The following is a 22,492-nucleotide window of genomic DNA, read 5'->3' as shown; positions in this document are numbered from 1 at the left end:
AGTTTAACCAATTCCCAAAACTTCACCATGAGCAGTCACGAGTGGGCGTGGTCATATCGGAGGGATAGCTTTTCCATATCCGTGACTTTGACAATACCTTTCATTCACCTCCATGTCAGGTGTGTAGAAGGGTTTTACTGCCATTTGGCCTTCTGCCCCTATTTAACAGGACAACAGTCCTCTTTGTGCCCCTCACTCATGGCCCCCGGTGCCTTTATGTAATCAGACCCCATTCCATAGCTCATTGGGTTTATTTAAAGACTGCAGTTGGTGAACGCTCTCATAGCAACGTCTGCTCCGGACCGAAGTGCGTCTCGTTCACGTAGTTACTAAACAAGCTTCGCGTGAGAAGCAGATTTGTGCTGAGTTCTATTTATTTATTTATTTATTTATTTATTTATTTCCCCAGAGCTTGGTGTGCCAATAACATTTAATTGCTATATTAGTGCCAGACATTTTAATGGCAATAAAATGTAAAATAAATAAACACAACATTGCATTGCTAAATCGTAATGTAGTCATTACAGACATAACGCCTCTCCATCCCATCACAGGTTCACTGGTATAATAAACCTCCACAATTCACTTCTGCCCAGGATGTGAGGATTTGTGTTTTCAGATACAAGAGCATTAGTGAGATCAGGCGTTGGTCAGGTGAGGAGGTCTGGGGTGCAGTCAGTGTTCCACTTCATCTCAAGGCTCTGTGCAGGACACTCCAGTTCTTCCACTCTTGCCTTTCCACACCATGACCTCTTAGAGGGGTATCTTCATGCCACGGCAGGTTTAGTTCCAGGCCTCTTAGTTCCAGTGAAGGAAAACTTTAACACGACAGTATCTAAGGACGTGCTGTGGAATTGTGGGCTTCCGGCTTTGTGTTTCTGAGAGTTTGTTGAAGAGCCACATGGACGTTACGGTGAGGTGTTTGGAAAATACTTACAGTAGGAATCTATGAAGGAGGGGTTGGGCTGGGGAATATTGTCATTATATTTATTCCATCCCTCTCCGTTCCCTCTTTTTTCTTCTCTTTTTTCCATTTTTTCTGTTCGTTTAATCCTTCACCGTTTCACCATTCGTTTTTATTTATTTAATTTTTCTGATTTTTGTTCCGTTTCTGTTTTGGTTTGTATTTGTTTCTCTGGATTTGTTGGACGATTTGGACTCAGCAGAGTAAGTAGCTCAACACCGATTAGAGTTTGGGTTACTTAGTTAGATTACAGTACAACTCAGAGTTAACTTAGCTAGCTAACATTACCACGTCACTTAAGTGTGAATGCTACTTAACCTGTCATCAGTGTCGCGGTTCAGAGTCTGATGTTCTTTCGATGAATTTGTGACATTGGAGCAGACCTTTATCTTGGTATCCTCCCAGTTTCCTCCATCTTGTTTGCGTGTTAGTTGTACCCGAGTTGGGTTTTACTGGGCAGATACTCCTCTTGTTAAATGTAGGACCTCATAAAACTGTGCCGCCTTTATAAACCTTTATTCAGCGGTGACGAATGCTTTAGTTTGTAACCACCTTCTGTAATTATATCCTGCCTTTACAGGACACTGTATATAGCTACAGGTTGAGGGTGAAGTACAAAATAAAAACTGACCTCTAATTCTTGTTTAGTCTCCTGCTGTAGATGTTGTGATCTTCATGACTACACGATCATTATCTCTTCCTTATCTATAATAACTTCTACTACTGCTGTACATCATCTCTAGGTCTATTTTCACTACAACTACAACTGAAGTTTATAGCAACTATTACAATGCTATTATTAGTGCTATTACTACAAATCCTGCTACTTATTTTCCTTCTTCTACTCATTTTGCTGCCCATATCACTATTACAGTATTATAAATTCTACGTCTACTCGCTGCCACGACTCCTTTTACTTCGGTTACGTTATGACTGTCACTATCACAATACAACTTTTATTTCTAATAATATATATTTTTATTTCTACTACTGCTAATTATACTATAATTATAATAAGACTATACTTTATATACTGTGATAGAACATTAGACAATTACTGTTTCTAGTTCCATAAATACTCTAGTGTTACTTTTACAAAACTACATTGTTATTATTATTATTATTTTAATTATTACTGGTGCTATTCTACAGCTGTCGCTGCTTCCACCGACATAAATAATTAAATACTTTTATTACAATCGATACTATAGAGCACAATCGTGCCATCGCTGTTATTCCTGCTACTAAAGCCTGAAACCCTCTGCTTCATTTCTCAATAAAATTATGTAATGCACACAACAGTATTACGTGGCATCTGATGCCAGGGACTTTCCCCATGCGGCACAATTCTGAGCCAAACCGTAGGCTTGGAGTTGGCACACACCGTTAACAAGCTCCCTCTGACTTTATTTAATCGTACGCTGCAGTCACCGTCTGGCTTCGCTTTACTGTTTACTGTTCCTTTTTAACTTTTCTAATTAGCTTCCGTCCCTCCGTCCGCACACGTCGGCCGCCTCGTGGCGTCTCGTGAGTCAGTGGTTTCGAAACACCAGCAATTCAGCGGTTTGTCAATTTCAGCAAATTCAGCAAATTATAAGGCTGCAATTGTCACATTGTTCTTATGTCTCATGGGTGAAATTCGTACTGACGGTTCTGTTCGGGAGTGACGAGATCAGACAGGATTAGGAACGAGTACATCAGAGGGACAGCTCATGTTGGACGGTCGGGGGACAAAGTTAGGGAGGACAGATTAAGATGGTTTGGACATGTTCAGAGGAGGGAGAGTGAGTATATTGGTAGGAGAATGTTGGACATGGAGGCAAAGAGGAGGTATATGGATGTAATTAATGAGGATATGAAGCTAATGGGTGCAGGAGATAGGGATAGGTGGAGAGAGACGAATCACCGTGGCGACCCCTGAAGGGAAAAGCCGACAGAAGAAGACAGTCTCATGGGTGAAGTAAAATACAGACAAGTAAAATATCTATTATATGAATATGTTTCATATATTAGTGTGGGGTAATCGTGTGTGTGGTTGGTGGAGCTGCTACACCGACCTTCTGATGCCTTGTGTTCTCATTCATAAGCACTTAAGTCTGTCTATGTGCTGGTGCACTGCACTGTGGATGTCTGTCTGATGTCCAACAACCTCAAAATAGAGTCTCTGTACTGTTATTAAACACCCTCACACACACACACATACACACACATATACACACACACATACACCCTCCCTCACACACACACATACACACATACACACACACACACACACACCCTCCCTCACACACACACATACACACACATATACACACACACATACACCCTCCCTCACACACACATACACACATACACACACACACACACCCTCCCTCACACACACACATACACACACACACACATACACACACACACATACACATATACACACACACACACACACACATACACATACACACATACACACACACCCTCTCTCTCTCTCACACACACACACACACACACACACACACATACATCCTCCCTTTCACACACACACATCCTCCCTCTCACACACACAAACACACACCCTCTCTCTCTCTCTCTCTCTCTCTCTCTCTCTCTCTCACACACACACACACACCCCTCCCTCTCACACACACAAACACACACCCTCTCTCTTTCACCCACAAACCCACACACACACACCTACACCTCGAGCCTTAGACACTCAGCTCCACACCCTGTACTGACCGCTTGACTCTTGGGCACTAAGATATATAAAGTGCTTCAGATATGGTTGTAAACGTCGCAGCCTCGTTTTGAGGGAACACTTGTGACACACTCGGGTCTTTGCTCACGTGAGCGCTGCAGTTGGCAGTTATGTCTTTAATCTAAACATCACCACTGATTAGTGTGTACAGTGTTTGTAAACCCTGTATCATGATATTTATATAGTTTGTACATTTTAGTAAATATCTCTAAAGTGTCTCAAACCTTATATTCAAACTTAAAATATTTTAATGTAAGATATTTAGTATTCAAATCCACAGCACTGTTTATGACCATTTTCTGAAGGTCTTGGTTTCTTTTCTGTAGCTGTCGCTCTGACAGAAGCTCCAAATGAAGGTGTATATTAATATGTCTGTGGAGACATTTATGTAACAGTTATAGAAGGAGTCTCTGGTGTCTGATAGAGCTTCGGGACGAGGAAGCCTCGGGACCTGTTAACTATGAGAGAGACAGAACGATATGGTGAGAGTTTATATGTCTATATGTTTATAGCTGCTGTAATGTGCTGTGTTTTAACTGATAAAATCCCACTTTGCATCCGGTCGCATCACAGCACCAGTCCATTATCTCCCTATTACAGCAAAGCTACAAGTGTTTAATTCCACCTACTGTTTCAGAAGGTGTTCCAGTAGGTGTTTGTTTCAGTAGGTGTTTGTTTCAGTAGGTGTTTCAGAAGGTGTTCCAGTAGGTGTTTGTTTCAGTAGGTGTTTGTTTCAGTAGGTGTTTCAGTAGGTGTTTCAGTAGGTGTTTGTTTCAGTAGGTGTTTCAGTAGGTGTTTCAGTAGGTGTTTGTTTCAGTAGCTGTTTGTTTCAGTAGGTGTTTGTTTCAGTAGGTGTTTCAGTAGGTGTTTCAGTAGGTGTTTGTTTCAGTAGGTGTTTGTTTCAGTAGGTGTTTCAGTAGGTGTTTCAGTAGGTGTTTGTTTCAGTAGGTGTTTGTTTCAGTAGGTGTTTCAGTAGGTGTTTGTTTCAGTAGGTGTTTGTTTCAGTAGGTGTTTCAGTAGGTGTTTCAGTAGGTGTTTCAATAGGTGTTTGTTTCAGTAGGTGTTTGTTTCAGTAGGTGTTTCAGTAGGTGTTTCAATAGGTGTTTGTTTCAGTAGGTGTTTCATTAGGTGTTTCAATAGGTGTTTGTTTCAGTAGATGTTCCAGTAGATGTTCCAGTAGATGTTCCAGTAGGTGTTTCAGTAGGTGTTTCAGTAGTTACTATTTGCCATAGCAATATGGTTTATAGGGGGGCGCGGTGGCTTAGTGGTTAGCACATTCGCGTCACACCTCCAGGGTTGGGGGTTCGATTCCCGCCTCCACCTTGTGTGTGTGGAGTTTGCATGTTCTCCCCGTGCCTCGGGGGTTTCCTCCTGGTACTCCGGTTTCCTCCCCCGGTCCAAAGACATGCATGGTAGGTTGATTGGCATCTCTGGAAAATTGTGCGTAGTGTGTGTGTGTGTGTGTGTGTGTGTGTGTGTGTGTGTGTGTGTGTGTGTGAGTGAATGAGAGTGTGTGTGCCCTGTGATGGGTTGGCACTCCGTCCATGGTGTATCCTGCCTCGATGCCCGATGATGCCTGTATGTCATGACGTCAGTATGTCATCCAGTCAGTATGTCACCACAGGCCCCCACGTGACCCGAGAAGTTCGGATAAGCGGTAGAAAATGAATATGGTTTATTAGTGGGTGGCACAACTAGAGTGTTAAATCAGTTTTCTTGCCACTAAAATGAAAGGTTTTGGAGGGCGATTTGTCGTTTAAATATAAAATTGACCATTCTGCCCCATATCATATGAAAAAGAGCAGTATGTGCTCTTTGTCACGGATCATGTGTACTCTAGGGATCATGTCTTTACCCCCATTGTTAGTCCCTGCACCAAGTTGATCCATGAATGAAATTCAACTTTTCTCAACATTGGCGAGTCACGTCACCGGACACACCCATGTCTAGTCTCCAAAGGTCATGGTTATTCATGTCACAGGAACTCTAATGTTTATGGTAAAATGATTGTATCAGGTTGAATTGCTTTATTCACGCTATCTACCATCTTGTACTTGCATGATAGTGAGTTTATAGCAGCTGAACCGAGTGGGCAGCCTGGGTGACCATTCACAACTGTTGTAAATATTTAGTCTGTGTGCTGACCTGCGTCACATGGCCTGTTATGAGTTCCTATTTCTGGAAACCCTCAGCCATGCACATTAAAAGGTAGGACTGGTGTTGGTGTCTGGACCGTCAAGATGTTAGAGAAGTAAATACTTCTCACTGGAACCCTGCAGACTTCACACATCGAAGGTGTGTTTCCACTGGTCTTAATCCTGTATGTGTTACTGTTCAAGTGTATATTCCTACTTATGTGTTATTATACAGAAAGTCAAACCCCCAAGATTCCGTATAAACCCTAAGGAACCTTGTTTAAGACTCTGGTGTACATTAGTGCATTACTGAGATTCCAAACCTAAGACCCAAGTCCCTAAATTAGCTTAGTGTCAATTTTCTATCCTACAGCACGAGGCACATTTTCTATTGCAGTTTAGTGACCAGCCGTAGACAAGACTAGCAGTTTTAATAAAGCAACAATGCAGAGGGTGTCAACAAAAAGCCCCAGGGCATTAGCACTCATTATTTATGTTGCGTTCGACCCTACGTAGCAAACAAAGACCAACCGCGCTTGAAGTTAATGGATCAGATTGAACCAGCAAGAAATTTGTTGTGACTCAGTAGTGATTAGCTGGGTTTTAAAACTACCATAAATCTTACATTCGGTAGAGAAGTTCTTCTAGTCAGGGACTACAACTCAGAGCACTCTGGTGATGACTTCACACTCACGTACATGACACGTCCTCAGCAGGAACTGAGAAGGCACACGTGGATTATTTCATCTGTTCTCTGTTGTTTTTGGAGGAGACATTTGAGAGAAGTACACAGATTAAACATAAGATAATAAAGCATAATAGATATAAAACATAATAAAATCTACCTGTATGACTGTTTTGTCCTTAATTATCCATCGTAGGTATGCTTTATTTATTTATTTATTTATTTATTTATTTATTTATTTATTTATTTTGAAAGAGGGCGGTTTTTTCCAAGACCTCCAGAAACCACGCCCACTGTACGTCATGGTAACGAAACCCCTGGAATTTAGTGAATGCCCAACTACAGTTCAACAGCATGAACCCAGTGTGTGTGTGTGTGTGTGTTTGTGTGAGATAGTTTGCCCCACTTACAGGTTTCAACCCTAATAGGTATTGATGGGTCTAGAATCGAGACCTCTTCTTGGTTTCACAACCAGCCTTCACTGATACATTGCTCAATGATTAGCTCCATTGAAACAACCACAGCCACCAAATTTAGACACAAACAGAAACCTAAATAATGTCAAAAAAAAACCGTACAAAAGCGGTTTGTCCTCGTTCGGTTTATCACAGGGAAGAACTGCTCAACTCAGTACATCCTGTACCAATAATGCAATAAATTAGATTCATTTCCTCAGAACAATAACACAGCAGGTGTTAATAGAGTGTGAAGAGCATGGACACGCGCACGCACACACACACACACACACACACAGGCACACACACACACACACCTTGAATGTGTGAAGTGCGCACAGAGAGCGAGGGGGAGTAATTACCATTATGCAGCTCTCAGCTCAGCTGCTCAGGGACTATGGAACAGACTAATTGTTATTTCCTGATGCTCCCTCTCAGTCCTGCTCTCCTCTCCAGTGGCTTCCTTCTGCCTTACACACCTGTCTTACCTGCTGAGCTTTATCTTAAAGGGACAGGTTTTTGATTGAACCGAATCTCTAGACAAGGCATGAAATCACACGCTCATGCACGTGATACTGACCATGTTGCACAGATGACACGAAATGACAGAGATCTGGAGGATCAATGATTGTAAACCAATGCAATGCAAACTGTGGTCTGTGAAACACATCGAGGAGACACGACTCCATCTCTGTACAAGTCACCTGATAAAACCAACTCTGGCTGGATAAGAAAAATGATCAATCCCTGACAACACGACATGGTTGTACACTTGTTTTCTGTACGGAACCTACCATGCATGTCTTTGGACCGGGGGAGGAAACCGGAGTACCCGGAGGAAACCCCCGAGGCACGGGGAGAACATGCAAACTCCACACACACAAGGTGGAGGTGGGAATCGAATCCCGACCCTGGAGGTGTGACGCGAACGTGCTAACCACTAAGCCACCGTGCCCCCATATTCATATACATATTATTTATTTATTTATTATTTTTGGTTCTATGAGTATTATTGCATGCCAGGTTATGCAGCTTTGCACTCACTTGGTGTTAAGCAACATACTTTACATAGAAGACATGCTTAAGCAATAATAATCCATTCTTATTGACTTGGACTGTTGAAAGTTCTGTCACCGACCTGCTAGAACAGCTCAGGATATTTAAAGACCAAAAAAACCCAGAACCAAAACTCATTTCTTAATGGACCGTAGTAAGCATGCTGTAAAAAGCTTGCCAGGCCACATCAAACAAAACCACATCAGTCACTTGGCAATTATTCCCCAACACAGCACAAACAATCACAATGAAAATGAAAGTGCCACGTCTGGGGACGAGGACCGTGTAAATATTGCCCTTGCTTTGAAACCAATTTCAAAACTAGAGACAATTCAACACCTTCCACAGGGGATCATATGGTGCTGACATCAGCACATTCAGAAGATTCAAGGATTTTTTTGAGATGCAAAGACATCTCAGTGGTGGTGCAAAGGTTAAGGATCTGGGTTACTGTTTAGAAGGTCAGGGGTATAAGCCCCAGCACCACTGCGAATGCTGGGGCCTTGAGCTGTCAGGGGATGAAAACGGACCCAAATGCCGGATAGCGTAAAGTAAAACAGGGTTTAATACATAGAAACACAAAACATGGACACGGACTAGAGACCCGACGACATCAGACAACAACAGACGACAACAGGACAACATCAGAGGATTCTGTGCTGCCATAGGCAACGCGGCACGGTTAAATACACGTGACAATCAACACATAAGGAACAGGTGTGCAGGGGCGGGCAGGAAAAGACGAGGGCGGGGCAAACACGTGACACAAAACATAAACAGTCGCACATGGACAAAAGTCCGGGTTGAGTTCTGACATGAGCAAGGCCCTTGACCATCTCTGCTACAGGGGAGCTGTATTATAGCTGTGAAAGCTGTTAGAGCGCTTATTTGAGTTACTACGTATATTCTTGCATGCACAAGTCTGGCCGTTCTCCTCCGAACCACCTCTACCGGCAGAACCGTCGCTCACTGGATGTTATTTGTTTTTCACACCATTCTGTACAAACCACAGAGACGTCTGTGTAGGGGGGAAAAAGCAGGACATCAGACGTTTCTGAAATACTCAAACCAGCTCGTCTTGCATGAACAACTTTGACTACGCCACTCCAAGTCACAAAGATCACATTTTTCCACATTTTCATGTCCGATTTAAACATTAACCGAAGTCTCGAGTCTCGAGGTGTTTGTCTTAGGGCCAGTTTTGTTTAAACCATAGAACTGTGGTTTCAGCTTGGAAACTTTTAAGCAACTGCATGTGAAGTTATAAGCGTTTAACACATTCAGCCATGACGCGTGAAGGAGCCGATTGAGATCATAAGGTCATTTAATATTAAAATGTTTCCCCGAACAGAACAGGAGCAGCTAAATTAATATTTCAAACACATAACCTAGAAAATATCATCAACCATGATAACCGTGACGGGGGAAAATACGCATGATATGAAATCTGAATACTAGCACAAGCCAGAGAGGCAGATCATATTCTGTAGGATGTGCAGTTTCTTATTAATGAACTTATTAACCATTCAGAAGATCCTAGAAATCAAACCAGCATACTTTCACACGATCCGTCGCGGTTGGAAACCAGTCAGTAGGCAGCCATTTGGCCCCCCAAAAAAAAAATCATTAATTCATCTCAAGGCAGCCGTTTTGCCACATGTGGCTGCTATAAAGAGACGAGAGCTCTCTAAATCTTTTGAACTCTCTCTCCTCCTTATGGTGAGTAATTGGTCCCAGGACACCAACTGTGTGTTTGTACCTCATGCTTTCCATCTCCCTGGAGAAGGAACGAAGGCTCTGTGTTTGTTCCAGCAGCTGTAGACCACTAAAGCTCGACATTGTGAGTGAAGCCAAGCGGACGTGAGGAGAATCCAGTCGTGTCCTAAGCCGAAATCCTCAAACAGCATTAACTCTGTCTCCATATTCACATTTTGATTTATTGAGTATAGATATAGATGTTGTACCATATGACCTCACACACCAAACCAGTCTGGAGTAGAGAAATGGTGAAGCAGTGCCGGAAATGTTAAAGTGACCCGAATGACCACGAAGTGAGAAGGAAATTCATCTATAAAGTGAATGAATGGACCGAGCGAGTCATGGATGCAAAAACACTTGTACTGATATTCACCTGTAACTACATCAGACAATCCACTCAGCTTGCTAACTCATTTTTAACCAGAGTTGTCTCCGAACAACCAAACATGCAGTCTGTAATTCCAGCGTCAGTAAATCAGTCAGAAGGTCAATAATTAGTCAGTGGGATCATTCAGTCAGTCAGTTTGTAGATCAGTCCATCAGTGTGTCATCCAGGCAGTTTGTCATCCAGTCAGTTTGTCATCCAGTCAGTATGTCATCCAGGCAGTTTGTCACCCAGTCAGTATGTCACCCAGTCAGTATGTCATCCAGGCAGTTTGTCACCCAGTCAGTATGTCACCCAGCCAGTATGTCACCCAGTCAGTATGTCATCCAGTCAGTTTGTCACTCAGTCAGTATGTCACCCAGCCAGTATGTCATCCAGTCAGTATGTCATCCAGTCAGTTTGTCACCCAGTCAGTATGTCACCCAGCCAGTATGTCATCCAGTCAGTATGTCACCCAGTCAGTATGTCATCCAGTCAGTATGTCACCCAGTCAGTATGTCATCCAGCCAGTATGTCATCCAGTCAGTATGTCATCCAGTCAGTATGTCACCCAGTCAGTATGTCATCCAGTCAGTATGTCATCCAGTCAGTATGTCATCCAGTCAGTTTGTCACCCAGTCAGTATGTCACCCAGTCGGTTTGTCCTCCAGTCAGTTTGTCATCCAGTATTATGTCACCCAGTCAGTATGTCACCCAGTCAGTAATCGTCAGTCAGTCAGTATGCCACCCAGTCAGTATGCCACCCAGTCAGTTTGTCACCCAGTCAGTATGTCACCCAGTCAGTTTGTCATCCAGTCAGTATGTCACCCAGTCAGTATGTCACCCAGTCAGTATGTCACCCAGTCAGTAATCGTCAGTCAGTCAGTATGTCACCCAGTCAGTATGTCACCCAGTCAGTATGTCACCCAGTCAGTATGTCACCCAGTCAGTATGTCACCCAGTCAGTAATCGTCAGTCAGTCAGTATGTCACCCAGTCAGTATGTCACCCAGTCAGTAATCGTCAGTCAGTCAGTATGTCACCCAGTCAGTATGTCACTCATTCAGTATGTCACCCAGTCAGTAATCGTAAGTCAGTCAGTATGTCACCCAGTCCGTATGTCACCCAGTCAGTAATCGTCAGTCAGTCAGAAGGTCAGTCAAGTCAGTTATTTTCATTCATTCAGCCAGTCAGTATTATTTATTACACTTACTATTATCTTTCAGTCAACAGTTTTCAGTATTTCATCAGTAAGTCTGTCAGTAAGTAATTACCCGGCGGTCATTCAGGCAGTAATTGTTAGTCAGTCAGCAATTTGATCAGTTACTCCATTTGTATGTCAATATATCAGGCAGTAAGTAATTGTCAGTATTTCATCAATAGTTCTGTTAGTCGTCTCTCAGTCAGTCAGTAATACCTTTATTCAGACAGTCAGTAATTCAGTAAGATGTAAAGTTTATTTAAATAGTATTTTTTTTTAATATTTTAATTTTAATGAATATTAATATTGTCAGTTTACGCTATTCTGTATTGTGCTGTGTACAATATCTTTTTACTGAATATGCAAAGTGGACACTTTAAATAGTAGCACAGCTCCAACTTTATGTAGAGATTTCCTCTTGTATGCAGTCATAAAGTTTCATTTACTATTAAAATGCTTTTTCATTGGTCAGCTGAGGGCACAGACAAACTTGGAGTGAAGTAACGGTTATAAATCTGGCAGCTGCTCGGGGTGTGGCGGGCTTTCAGTCCCTCCATCACGTTCCGTCTCCGTGGATAAATATAGGTTGCTAAGAGATCAGCATGTGTGCTAAGAGGCATGCGACTATGAGAGGCTCCGTATGAAGGAACTCACCCGCGCAGGTCGACGTGACGCGACGCAAAACTCTCGCCTACTTCCAAAGTGTTAGTCCATTAAAGCTGATTTGTGGTGATGGACGTGTTGCTCTGTTTGTTGTTGTTGTTGTTGTTGTTTTGGTTTTTTCAGCATTATCTGAAACTTTTGGGAATTTGAACATATCTGTGGCTAATTTTCAAACGTCAGAATAACGTTCGTTGGATTTATTGTTTTTAAATGAGTTACAAGCTTTTTTCTCATTTTTTATATCTTCTGTGGTATTACAGTGGGGAGGGGGAGGGGGATTACTGAAGCTATTATCTATTCGCTCGATTCAGCATTTTTCAGCTCTTTCAATATCCAATCGTTATGATCTGAAGTCAAGTTTTGATAAAAAAAGTTTTTCTTTCAGCTCTGATGTTCGTTCCGTCTTATTATTAAACTCTACTTGAATGCTGGATAATGCGTGAGATAATTTAACGTTTTTTTGGAAGGAGACTCTTTAGTGTCAGCGGTCAGTTCTCCCGCAGGACCAAAGAGTTCACGCTTGGCTTATTAACTGCAAGAGAAAGAGGCATTGTGTTCAGGGTATGTTGAAAAAGGATCTAACTCGGTTTAACTTAACATTAAACTTACCTAAAGAACATAAAACTTTTGAGAAGTGTTCCCGAGGAATAAACCACTTCAGGCCGCGCTGTTTATTGTTCATCACCGCAATGTTATTGTGTAAAACTTGACAGGAAATCATTCATTTACATGAGTTCTGGTTTGGAAATCTTCATGTCTCATGATCTTCATGACACCATTTAAATCATTCTCTTTAATCGTTCCTTCCGCTGTACTCTTTCCATTCCAGTCTTAGAAAGAAGTCGTTCCTCCTGTCTAGCTAGCCAGAAGAAATAATGAATCATCCCGTGGTTTAACACTCTGTCCCGTATACCGAAGACTTTCAGTGATGGAACATTCTGATGGAAAAAAACAACCCCACAAAGGCCTGTATAAAAAGTAGGATTAATGGGCTCTAATAAAGCTGCCATTGTGTGTTACTTGGCTAACTGTGTACCGGTTTGCTTTTATGCTCCAGTTGCTCGAGGAGGTCCTCTGAATTCTTTGTTTGTTTGAGTCAGCACGCTCGGACTGTCATGAGGACGACAAATATGCGTGTCACGAGACTCGGTAGACTTGAAATTGATTTTTATTCCTTTCTTTTTAACCTGCTAACGACGTCTCAGTCATTGTAATGTGACTCAGTTGTTATTTGTGTGTGGAAGTCGTTTTAAGGGCAAATCTGCTTGGCATGTATGAGGAAGTATTATTATTTCTTGTTATTTTAATTGCTTTTTATGTTCACTTTCATTATTCGGACAAATTGTGTTAGTTCTTGAATCTAAGTGCGGACAAATGAGTATCAGGGACAAGATTTCATGTCCTGGATCTTAGTTTTATTTAAACTTATGGCCCCAAGTCACTTTGTGGAGTCTCTACCCTGCTTAGTCAGCTGTAAGAATGGAAGTTCAGCCACGAAGCTGTAGACCATGCAAACTAAATTGGGAGCTCAACACATAGCAGGGTTTCCCGCAGCACTTTGCAGTTCGGGCGGCCCGCCTAAGATGGGAAACCCTACCGCCTTAAAACTAGGTCGTCCAAAAAAAAATAAATTTTCCGCTGCACAAAAGAATAGCGCATACACGCTTCACACCGCGAGCGGGCACATGCGCCACACAGACGAAATGAGAGAAAGACGAGGTCCGTCACTGTCTGGAGGGGAACTAGCCAGATAAAACGTGTGTCCGTGAGAACTGTAAGTGGACTTGTGTTTTGGGTTTATTTAAGCCTGTTTTTGTATTCGTCTATAGTTCTTGCAAATTTAAAGTAAGTTAGCTGGTGATTTTGTTGTTTTGAGTTCTTCACCTGCTAGCAAGGTTGCACATGCCTGTTTTTAATAATTGTTAAATGTAGTACAGAGTCTGTGGTCTATCTCACAAAGAAGCACCCAAGGGCCCCGCCCATCCGCCCAACCCTACCGCCTTAACTAACACATTTTCTGCGGGAAACCCCGCATAGCACATAAACATCACCTATTCTATGTTGCAACACTGACCACAGCTTCTGGAAGCAGCATCAGGACAAGAACTGTAACTTGGGAGCTTCGTGAAATGGCTGACCATCACCAAGCAGCTGCACATCAGCCTGAGATCACTATGCCAGGCATTGGCAGGAAGACTGCTCCTGGGCTCTGGAGTAATGAATCACCCTTCACCATCTCGCAGGCTGAGGAATGGATCCGGGTTCGGTAGATCCAAAGAGGCCGCTGCTTACCAGAACACACAATGCCAACAGGAAGGTTGGGTGTGACTCTTAGCTCCAGTGAACTATATGATAATGGAAGTGGTATCTCACCGGTTAAGGAGTTTGACATTGTGAGTTCAAATCACTGGACTACCAGGCTGCCACTGCTGGGCATGTATGGGCTACCAATCAGAAGGTTGTGAGTTCGATACCAGGTCCACTAAGATGCCACTGTTGGGTCCCTGAGCAAGGCCCTTAGCCCTCAACTGCTCAGTCATTTTGCTCATACTGTACAATATTTCAGTTGTTGCTGTTTTTTGCACAATCTTATACACTATCTCAGGGACCTGCTGCTAAGAAACTGTGTTCCTTCGAGTATCAGAGGCAATATTGTCTGAACACTTACAGTATTCACATACAGTATTGACACCGGTCGGTCGGCGCTGTGTTTTGTTTACTGTCTTTTGTGTCCTGTCTTTTTTGTATTTTGTATATTGTCTTGTAACCTTTTGCCTGCACTGTCTTGTCTGTCTTGTCCTGCACTGTCTTGTCTGTCTTGTCTGTATTGTCCTGCACTGTCTTGTTTGTATTGTCCTGCACTGTCTTGTCTGTCTTGTCCTGCACTGTCTTGTCTGTCTTGTTTGTATTGTCCTGCACTGTCTTGTTTGTATTGTTCTGCACTGTCTTGTTTGTCTTGTCCTGCACTGTGTACACCAGGTTGCACAGTTGCACTTTATGTGACTAAGACTACTTACTAAGTCCTTATGGCCCTGTCTCAGTTCTATGTAGCACCATGATCCTGGAGAAACGTTGTCTCATGTCACTGTGTACTATAACAGCTATATATGGTTGTAATGACAATAAAAGCTTCTTGACTCTTGACTTGACTCAGTTGTATAAATATGAAATAATGTAAGTCGCCCTGGATATAAGGGCGTCAGCCAAATGCTGTAAATGTAATGTATGTGTGAGCCAGGCATTTATTTCCCGCCCAGTATGACCTCACAAATCCTCTTTATTCTAATTCCCACAAAGAAGTGAACGGGCAACTCCATATTAATCCTCGTGTTATTCTTTTTTTTTTTTGAATGCGAATTCTTTTTTACTTCCTGTTGAACTGCGTAGTAATATCGAATATCAGGACCAGGAACATGTCGGTATGCGGAAGCACAACTAAAGTTTTTAATATCATTTTTTTCTTCAGAGTTTAAAAGGGAACACAGCATGTAATATCTATAGTGTTAGCTAAGAACCTGCACAATGTGTTATAAGACTACATACTCATTGCATAGTCAGTGTTTGTCATGCACGGCTACAATATGCTGATGTTCAGGACTGGGCTGAACACTGCAGGCATTTTGCTGGACTGAAGATTTTACTGCCAGGATCCATCAATGGGAATTGTGGGAATTCTGTCAGTGCTGTTGTGCTTACCATCATTTAGTTCATTTTAACTACACAATGCAGACGTCGTAATCTGATCTAGCAAGACTAGTTATTTTAGTTTGACCTCCCGCTTCGCAAATATGACATTTGAGAGAACAATAAACTTTTAAACAATACGACATGAATGGGGACAGATTAAGAGCTTATGTTTCAGTTCACAGGAAAATGGGTCGATCAGTTGTAACTCTGATGTTGTCATTTCTTTCTTTGAAGCACTTGTGTAGCTGTTTGTGTGAATATTAATCATTTTTCTCTCGAAACATCTTACTTGTAGCTACGTACTTTTTTTTTTTTACCAAATCGGTGTTTTTAACTAAATTATTGGTGTTGATAAAAACCAGGTGGATTTAAAAAAGTCCCAGACTTGATTCTGTACATGTTGCTCTAAGTGCGTAGTCCTTTGACCTGAAGGTGCCGGCCGAATTAATCTGATCTCCAGAGAGCCGAGAAGTCTGTGAACTTTCATTTGTAGAAAACAAGCAGCTTTGTTTGTGAGGAGCCAAAATGACCTCCAGTTCTTTCTTTCTAGCCAGGTGTTTTTTTTTTTTTTTGTAGGTATTTGGTCACGTTGTCATTCCAGTTCTTGTCGTTTCTATAAAAAAGCTCCATCACCCTGAGCTTTGAAATAAGAGCTTTCGTCCACAGGAGTTATTTCAGGCCGTGTGTGTTGCATAGAGGCTTGTATAATAGGGCCGAGGCTCAAATAGGCGGTTACCTAAAAAAACAAAACAAATGCTGATATTAAATCAGGGAAATTAAATTAAACCTACAGTTAAATTCTTTAGTGAAATAATTCACCAACGTTCCCAAATAAAACCTCTCGTTTGCTGCCTGGTCAAATTTCTGAATTCTAGAAACCTAACAGACTAAAAATTAGTAAGCAGTGTAATGTAATAAGATTTCGGTGAGTTATTTAGCTTAGTAATGTGCATTAATACAGACAGCTGATTACTGTCTGACCGTTATCTCCTTCTGATAAGGTTTATAACGTAGCACATAGTTTCCACATAGCTAATTCTGAAAAGATGTTTAGTTTTAAAAACAGAAAGGAAGAAAGAACATCCGCCCACCAACCGAGTGTAGTGCAGTGGGTGGTGAGGTTTAATAAGGAGTTACAGCATCAGTGGGGTTTTTTTCCTGCCTGTTTACTACAAGTTTATACTAAGAGCCCAGATGTGAAATACAGCTGTCTCAGACATTTAGACTATGGATTTCTCACTTTTGCTTTACCATCAAACTGTAAGGATAACCAAGGACCTTCGGAGAGGATAACGGTCAGATAGTCGCTCAGCGTCTGTAGTAACGCACAAGTAGCTTCTGTATGTAACTAGGGTCGCAAAGGGGCGGGAACAGGTGGCTCGGGCATCTGTTTCGGATGCCTCCTGGACGCCTCCCTGGGGAGGTGTTCCGGGCATGTCCAACCGGGAGGAGGCCCCGGGGAAGACGTAGGACACGCTGGAGGGACTATGTCTCTCGGCTGGCCTGGGAACGCCTCGGTATTCCCCCGGAAGAGCTGGAGGAAGTGTCTGGGGAGAGGGAAGTCTGGGCATCCCTGCTTAGACTGCTGCCCCCGTGACCCGGCTCTGGATAAGCGGTAGAAGAAGAAGAAGAAGAAGAAGAAGAAGAAGAAGAAAATTTATCGGGAATTTATGGGAATTATTTGGAAATGTATATAAACTATATCATATACAAAAATAAATAAACATTTAGTTTGGTCATAAACAGACGTGCATATAAGGTAATACAACTATAAAAAATGACCTCATGACTGATTTAACTGTAAGTAGAACTTTAATTGATTCTTTCATTGAGTAACACAAAAGCATAAACATTATTATGCTTGTAATAAACATAAACTTAATAATTGTAATAAACAATTTTGTTTGTAATAAAGGATTTTTTTCTTTCAATTTTTAAATTCCCAGTTAATTCCCATATATTCCCGTTAATTCCCATATATTCCCGTTAATTCCCATATATTCCTGTTATTCCCATGGAAAGTTTCCAGCCTTGAAAATTCCTGGAATTTTGCACCCCTATATGTAACTCCCCATAATGTTATTACATTCCCAGTTAGGTTTCTAGGACATCGAAATGTGACTGGGCCGAAAACTGGAGGTTTTACTCGGGAACGTCGTTGAGTCGTTCTAAAAATGTTCCCATTAGACTTAAATTCTTAGAATGAATATTTCCAAGTATCTCTTTATAGTGGATCGGTGTACCACAACTCCAGCGACCTTCTTTTCTCACAATCCTGCGAGCCGTTTGTTCTGTCTGATGTTTTTCTTGGTCTTGCTTTAACTCTCACCATTCCTGATGACTGCCACTTCTTAATCGCGTCCCGAACAGAGGGTACCGGCATCTGAAAACGCTTTGCTATCTTCTTATAGCCTTCTCCTGCTTTGTGAGCATCAACTATTTTCAGTTTCAGTTTTCTAGACAACTGCTTAGAAGATCCCGTGGTGCCGATTGTCTGGGCGAAGGTCAGATGAGTCCGGGCATTTAAAACCTTTGAGATCGACATGACCTGGTCTTTCCAGAAGATGATTGAGAACAATCCATGACACTGTCCGGTCTCAGCTTTCCAAAGGGGGCGGTGCACGCTATGAACTCTGCAGGGTGCACAAACTTTTGCAGACGCCATTTTCTTTGTTTTCTGTTATTTTGAAAGTGTAAATGATGGAAATAAAATCAAACTTTTTTTGACATATTATAACAATGTCTAATCTGTAATTTGATGCCTTTTGTAGAATTCTTTCATCTTTTCTTAGCTTCTTTATGCACATTAATACAAATTTTTACCTGGGGTGCCCAAACTTTCGAGCCCCACTGTAGATCGTGTCAGAGCGAGAGGTCAGAAGAGACGGAGGACGTATTCGGGTCGTGGAACGTGCAGCCAACAATAAGCACTAATCTCTTAATCGGGTTAGTTATCAGGCACAGAGTGGACAGGTTCAGCTCAGGGACTTACACACTATAGCTGACAGCATGGCACTGGGATGCTGCACACATCAGCGTTAATGTGTCAGACCTAGTTTCTACGATGCCTATACAGTACGGACGTGTCCATGTGGACATCTGTATCAAACATCTGACTCGTCGCTCTTATTTATAGCTTTCTAAAATAAAACTATGTACTTTGGAATCTGAACGAAAGCAAACTCCTCCCCAAACACCCATAAAAAGCGTGAGTCTACCTTTAAAAGGCCGGGCAGATGCATTAGTAACCCGGTCGCTGTGTGATTTAGGCGTGCCAGCTGGGAAGCTGAGAGTTTCCTGCTCTCCCACAGGAATTGGCTCAAACCTAAAAGGCTCTTTGTGTTGACGGTGGCATGACGGTGGAGTTCTAGACAAGAGCACTTTCAGAACGTCTTCTCCTGTCACCACCGGCGCTGTGGTGATCTTACGTACATCACCATTACACTGATGCCCCAAAGGTGAATGCCTAGATATAAAATCTCAAGCGCAACAGTATCGATCATATGTTGTATTAAATATCCACGTTAATCTGCTCGACTTGCCCTGGAACGTGGCACGTCGACCCGATCCGCCGGTGTAGGGCATTTCCGATTGCATAATGACTGAATGACACAACAAGGTTACGGTGCAGCGGAATGAAAACTTTATTAATAATTAGCAGAGCTCTGAGGTCAAGGTCTACCCTCCATGGCACGCTCACATGTTTTCCATCTCACAGCAGACCGCAGGTAAAGACGTCTCCTCGGTCCTCCCGAGTTGCCCTTTGCTTGCTTTTGGATTTCTAAATGCCATCAAATGCAGACGGTCTTTCGGAAGGCGGCGACTTTTCATCCATGACGTGAGTCTCCCGGTTCTGTTTCAAGCTAACATTTGCTCTGAGTCGCTTTACCCGGGCGAACCATTTTATCAGGACGTGTTTGCACGGTTGACGGGCGCATATTTGTAATACCGAGTCACTGTCATTGACAAGGAGGATTAGATGAAGATTACCGTCATTGTCATCGATTTACTTGCGAGGGCTGAAGTGTGAAAGTGTTAGCAAGTCAGTGAGATTTCTCTACAGATTAAATGCACAGAAATATTACAGACAGTGAGATGTAAATGTGTTGAGCAGTTGTAGTACGACAAAAATGTGTACAGTGCACAGAGTCAGCAGGCATGTCCACCGTCCCCGGTGTCCACACCGTCGGGGAGCAGCGAGCGAGAATGACTTGTTATTGACTTTTTTATTTTTTACTAGAGATTAGATGTTGTTTACTACAGAAGGTGGTGTTTTTTCCCAGTATGACACAGGAACAGTGTTGTCCATGATCCTCTGAATTTTGTCCACCGTCCACATTTCCCTGTTTCCAGGGGGTCCGGTTTGCAGCCTAAAACAAAACCAGATTTTCCTGATTAGAGATCCGATCCCCATCTTATTACACCAAAGATCATGACACTTACAACCTCAGACTGATTGAAGGTCTCCAGCAATCTGGTGCATACACTGAGGACCTGCTTTTGACCACAGAGTCTGTTTGCACTTCGACGTCCTATTTACAATCGTTGAGGACACGGTGAGGAATTTGCAGGTCTGCTTCAGGGCTTATTGGTAGACCGTCTTACTGTAGGTGAGCAGGTGTAAGTAGAGACTCGGGAAAATAGCAGTAGTATAAAATGTCATAACATTTGGGAAGCTTTCTTTCTCTAAGTGCATTAATATAGACTAAGGATAAGGAATGATCGTGTTGTACGTCGTGGGTTTGACCTTGATTTAAAAATAAATGTTGTAGGTCAGCATTTTGGCTGTCGGGGTTTTTTCTTGCACCACACACACAATATGTAAGTTTAGATACTGTAGAGGCTTTAATTTTTAACAGTATTCTGAAAGGTGTGGTGACCGTGATAGTGTTCCATGATGCCCTTTATTATGTAATAAGTGTTACACAGTCATATCACGCCATCTACTTCGCTTTCGTTGCCGCTGCTGTTGTAAAATGGACTTGCACTTTATATGGAGATCTTCCATGTACAGATAAAGAACCCTTATAAAAAGGGCCTATTTGATTACGTAGACAGAACCTGTGGTACTTGTCATCCAGTTGGTTTTATTATAAAGGTTATCTAAAGAGGTCTTTTGTACCTGAGTGTTGTAACACAAAGCATGGGAAAAAGAAAAGAATAAAGAGCATGATATTTGGGATAAAATTAATTTTACGCTTGGATGAGATGTAAACGTTTGTCTACGCCTAAAGGTCAATCAGATGAGCCTTTGTATTTTGTAAAGGTGTAGATCTACAACGATTAACCGACCGCGAAGTCCCGAATATTTAAGAGATTCCTAAACGGATCGTTTTTGATCGTGTGGATCTCTCATCTCTTAATCTTTCTCAACCTTGCAGTAACACCATGAAGGCACGAGCGCCACCTCCACCCTCCGTCCCCCAGCCCGCCCCTCGCAAGATCTTCCGCAACTCCGTCCCTGATGGAGGAACGGCGTCCGACACCAAGGAGAATGTGGCACAGAGCACCGTGGACCTTCAGATCATGCTGCCTAACGGATACGGGACCTTAGTCACTGTGGATGGGAGGTAATTATTGTCTGTTAATAAAACCAATACACAAAGATGTAAAAATGATCATTGGCCACAAAGGCAAACACCCCTAAATGACAGGCAGGACACTGTTCCATTCTGTAGCGTCTCTTATACAAACACCAGCTTAATCGAGGAGTCGCCAAAAAGTAAGGTCTGAAATATGCGAAACAAACACCTAAATTTTTGGCCCTAGGTTTTTTGGCCCTTTTTACACCCGGTCACTTCGTGTGTTGTATCTGATCCGATAGCTATCTGATTTGTTAAAACTGTTCCATTTACATTAGGACACATAAATGCGTCTTGGCGAATCGGATATCGATCCCATCTTTCTGCTCCCCGAACCCCCGACCCTGGAGGTGTGAGGCGAACGTGCTAACCACTAAGCCACCGTGCCCTAATAATAATAATAATAATAATAATAATAATAATAATTGCGTCTCGTAGACATGACAGCGATCTGTGCAGCACAACGCCTGTTATGTAACAGTTTTACAGTGAATAGTTATAGCATGTGAACATTAATAACACACTGTTCTCTGGCGTGTAGTGTTTACTGTGGTTTTGTTTGGGTGGTGTTGAGGTTCGGTGCGGTGTGGATCGGTTTGTTTTTATTTCCTTTTTGTTTTCAGCTGTTTGTGGTTTAGTGAGATGGAGTTTGGTTAAGTGTGTGGTTTGTATTGGTTGTGTTTCATTGTGATTCGGTGTACTGACCTTTGTATTGGGTTTGATTGGGTTTAGTGTCGCTCTATCTCTCTCTCTCTCTCTCTGTCTTTCTCTCTCTTGCTCCCTCTCTCTCTCTCTCTCTCCCTGTCTCTCTCTCTCTGTCTCTCTCTCAATCTCTCTCTCTCTTGCTCCCTCTCTCTCTCTCTCTCTCTCTCTCGCTCCCTCTCTCTCTCTCTCTCTCTCTCTTGTCTCCATCTCCTCTCTTCTTTCGCTTCTTCTCCTTCTCTCTCGCTATAATCTCTCTCTGTCCACTCTCTCTTGTTCCCTCTCTCTCTCTCTCTGTCCTCTCTCTCTCTCTCTCTCTCTCTTGTTCCCTCTCTTTCTCTCTCTCTCTCTCTCTCTCTCTCTCTCTCTCTCTCTCTCTCTCTCTCTCTCTCTCTCTCTCTCTCTCTCTCTCTCTCTCTCTCTCTGTCCCTTCAGTGTCACATGGTGTAATTACACCTCTTTCTGTTGGCACTAAAGACTTGTAACCCT

General features: G+C 42.4%; 1 protein-coding gene across 18 annotated transcripts in view; it reads left to right on the top strand.

Moving 5' to 3' along the window:
• cobl (cordon-bleu WH2 repeat protein) overlaps positions 1-22,492 on the top strand; it is a 64,311-nt gene that overhangs the window by 1,946 nt on the left and 39,873 nt on the right. For 4 of the 18 annotated variants that reach the window (XM_047810878.1, XM_047810876.1, XM_047810870.1 and 1 more), the window contains exons 1-2: positions 19,245-19,557; positions 21,101-21,289. In XM_047810878.1, the coding sequence (XP_047666834.1) occupies positions 19,505-19,557; positions 21,101-21,289 (242 nt within the window). In that variant the 5' untranslated portion in view covers positions 19,245-19,504. Of the gene's footprint in view, positions 1-4,094; positions 4,199-18,978; positions 19,178-19,242; positions 19,558-21,100; positions 21,290-22,492 lie in introns of those variants that run through there. The other 14 variants (XM_047810867.1, XM_027179117.2, XM_047810862.1 and 11 more) reach the window with 8 other exon arrangements.

Source organism: Tachysurus fulvidraco, chromosome 3 (genome assembly GCF_022655615.1).
Source record: "Tachysurus fulvidraco isolate hzauxx_2018 chromosome 3, HZAU_PFXX_2.0, whole genome shotgun sequence".
Taxonomy (NCBI): Eukaryota; Metazoa; Chordata; class Actinopteri; order Siluriformes; family Bagridae; genus Tachysurus; species Tachysurus fulvidraco.
The sequence above is the reverse complement of the archived record's forward strand: the minus strand, read 5'-3'. Positions and strand labels throughout refer to the sequence as shown.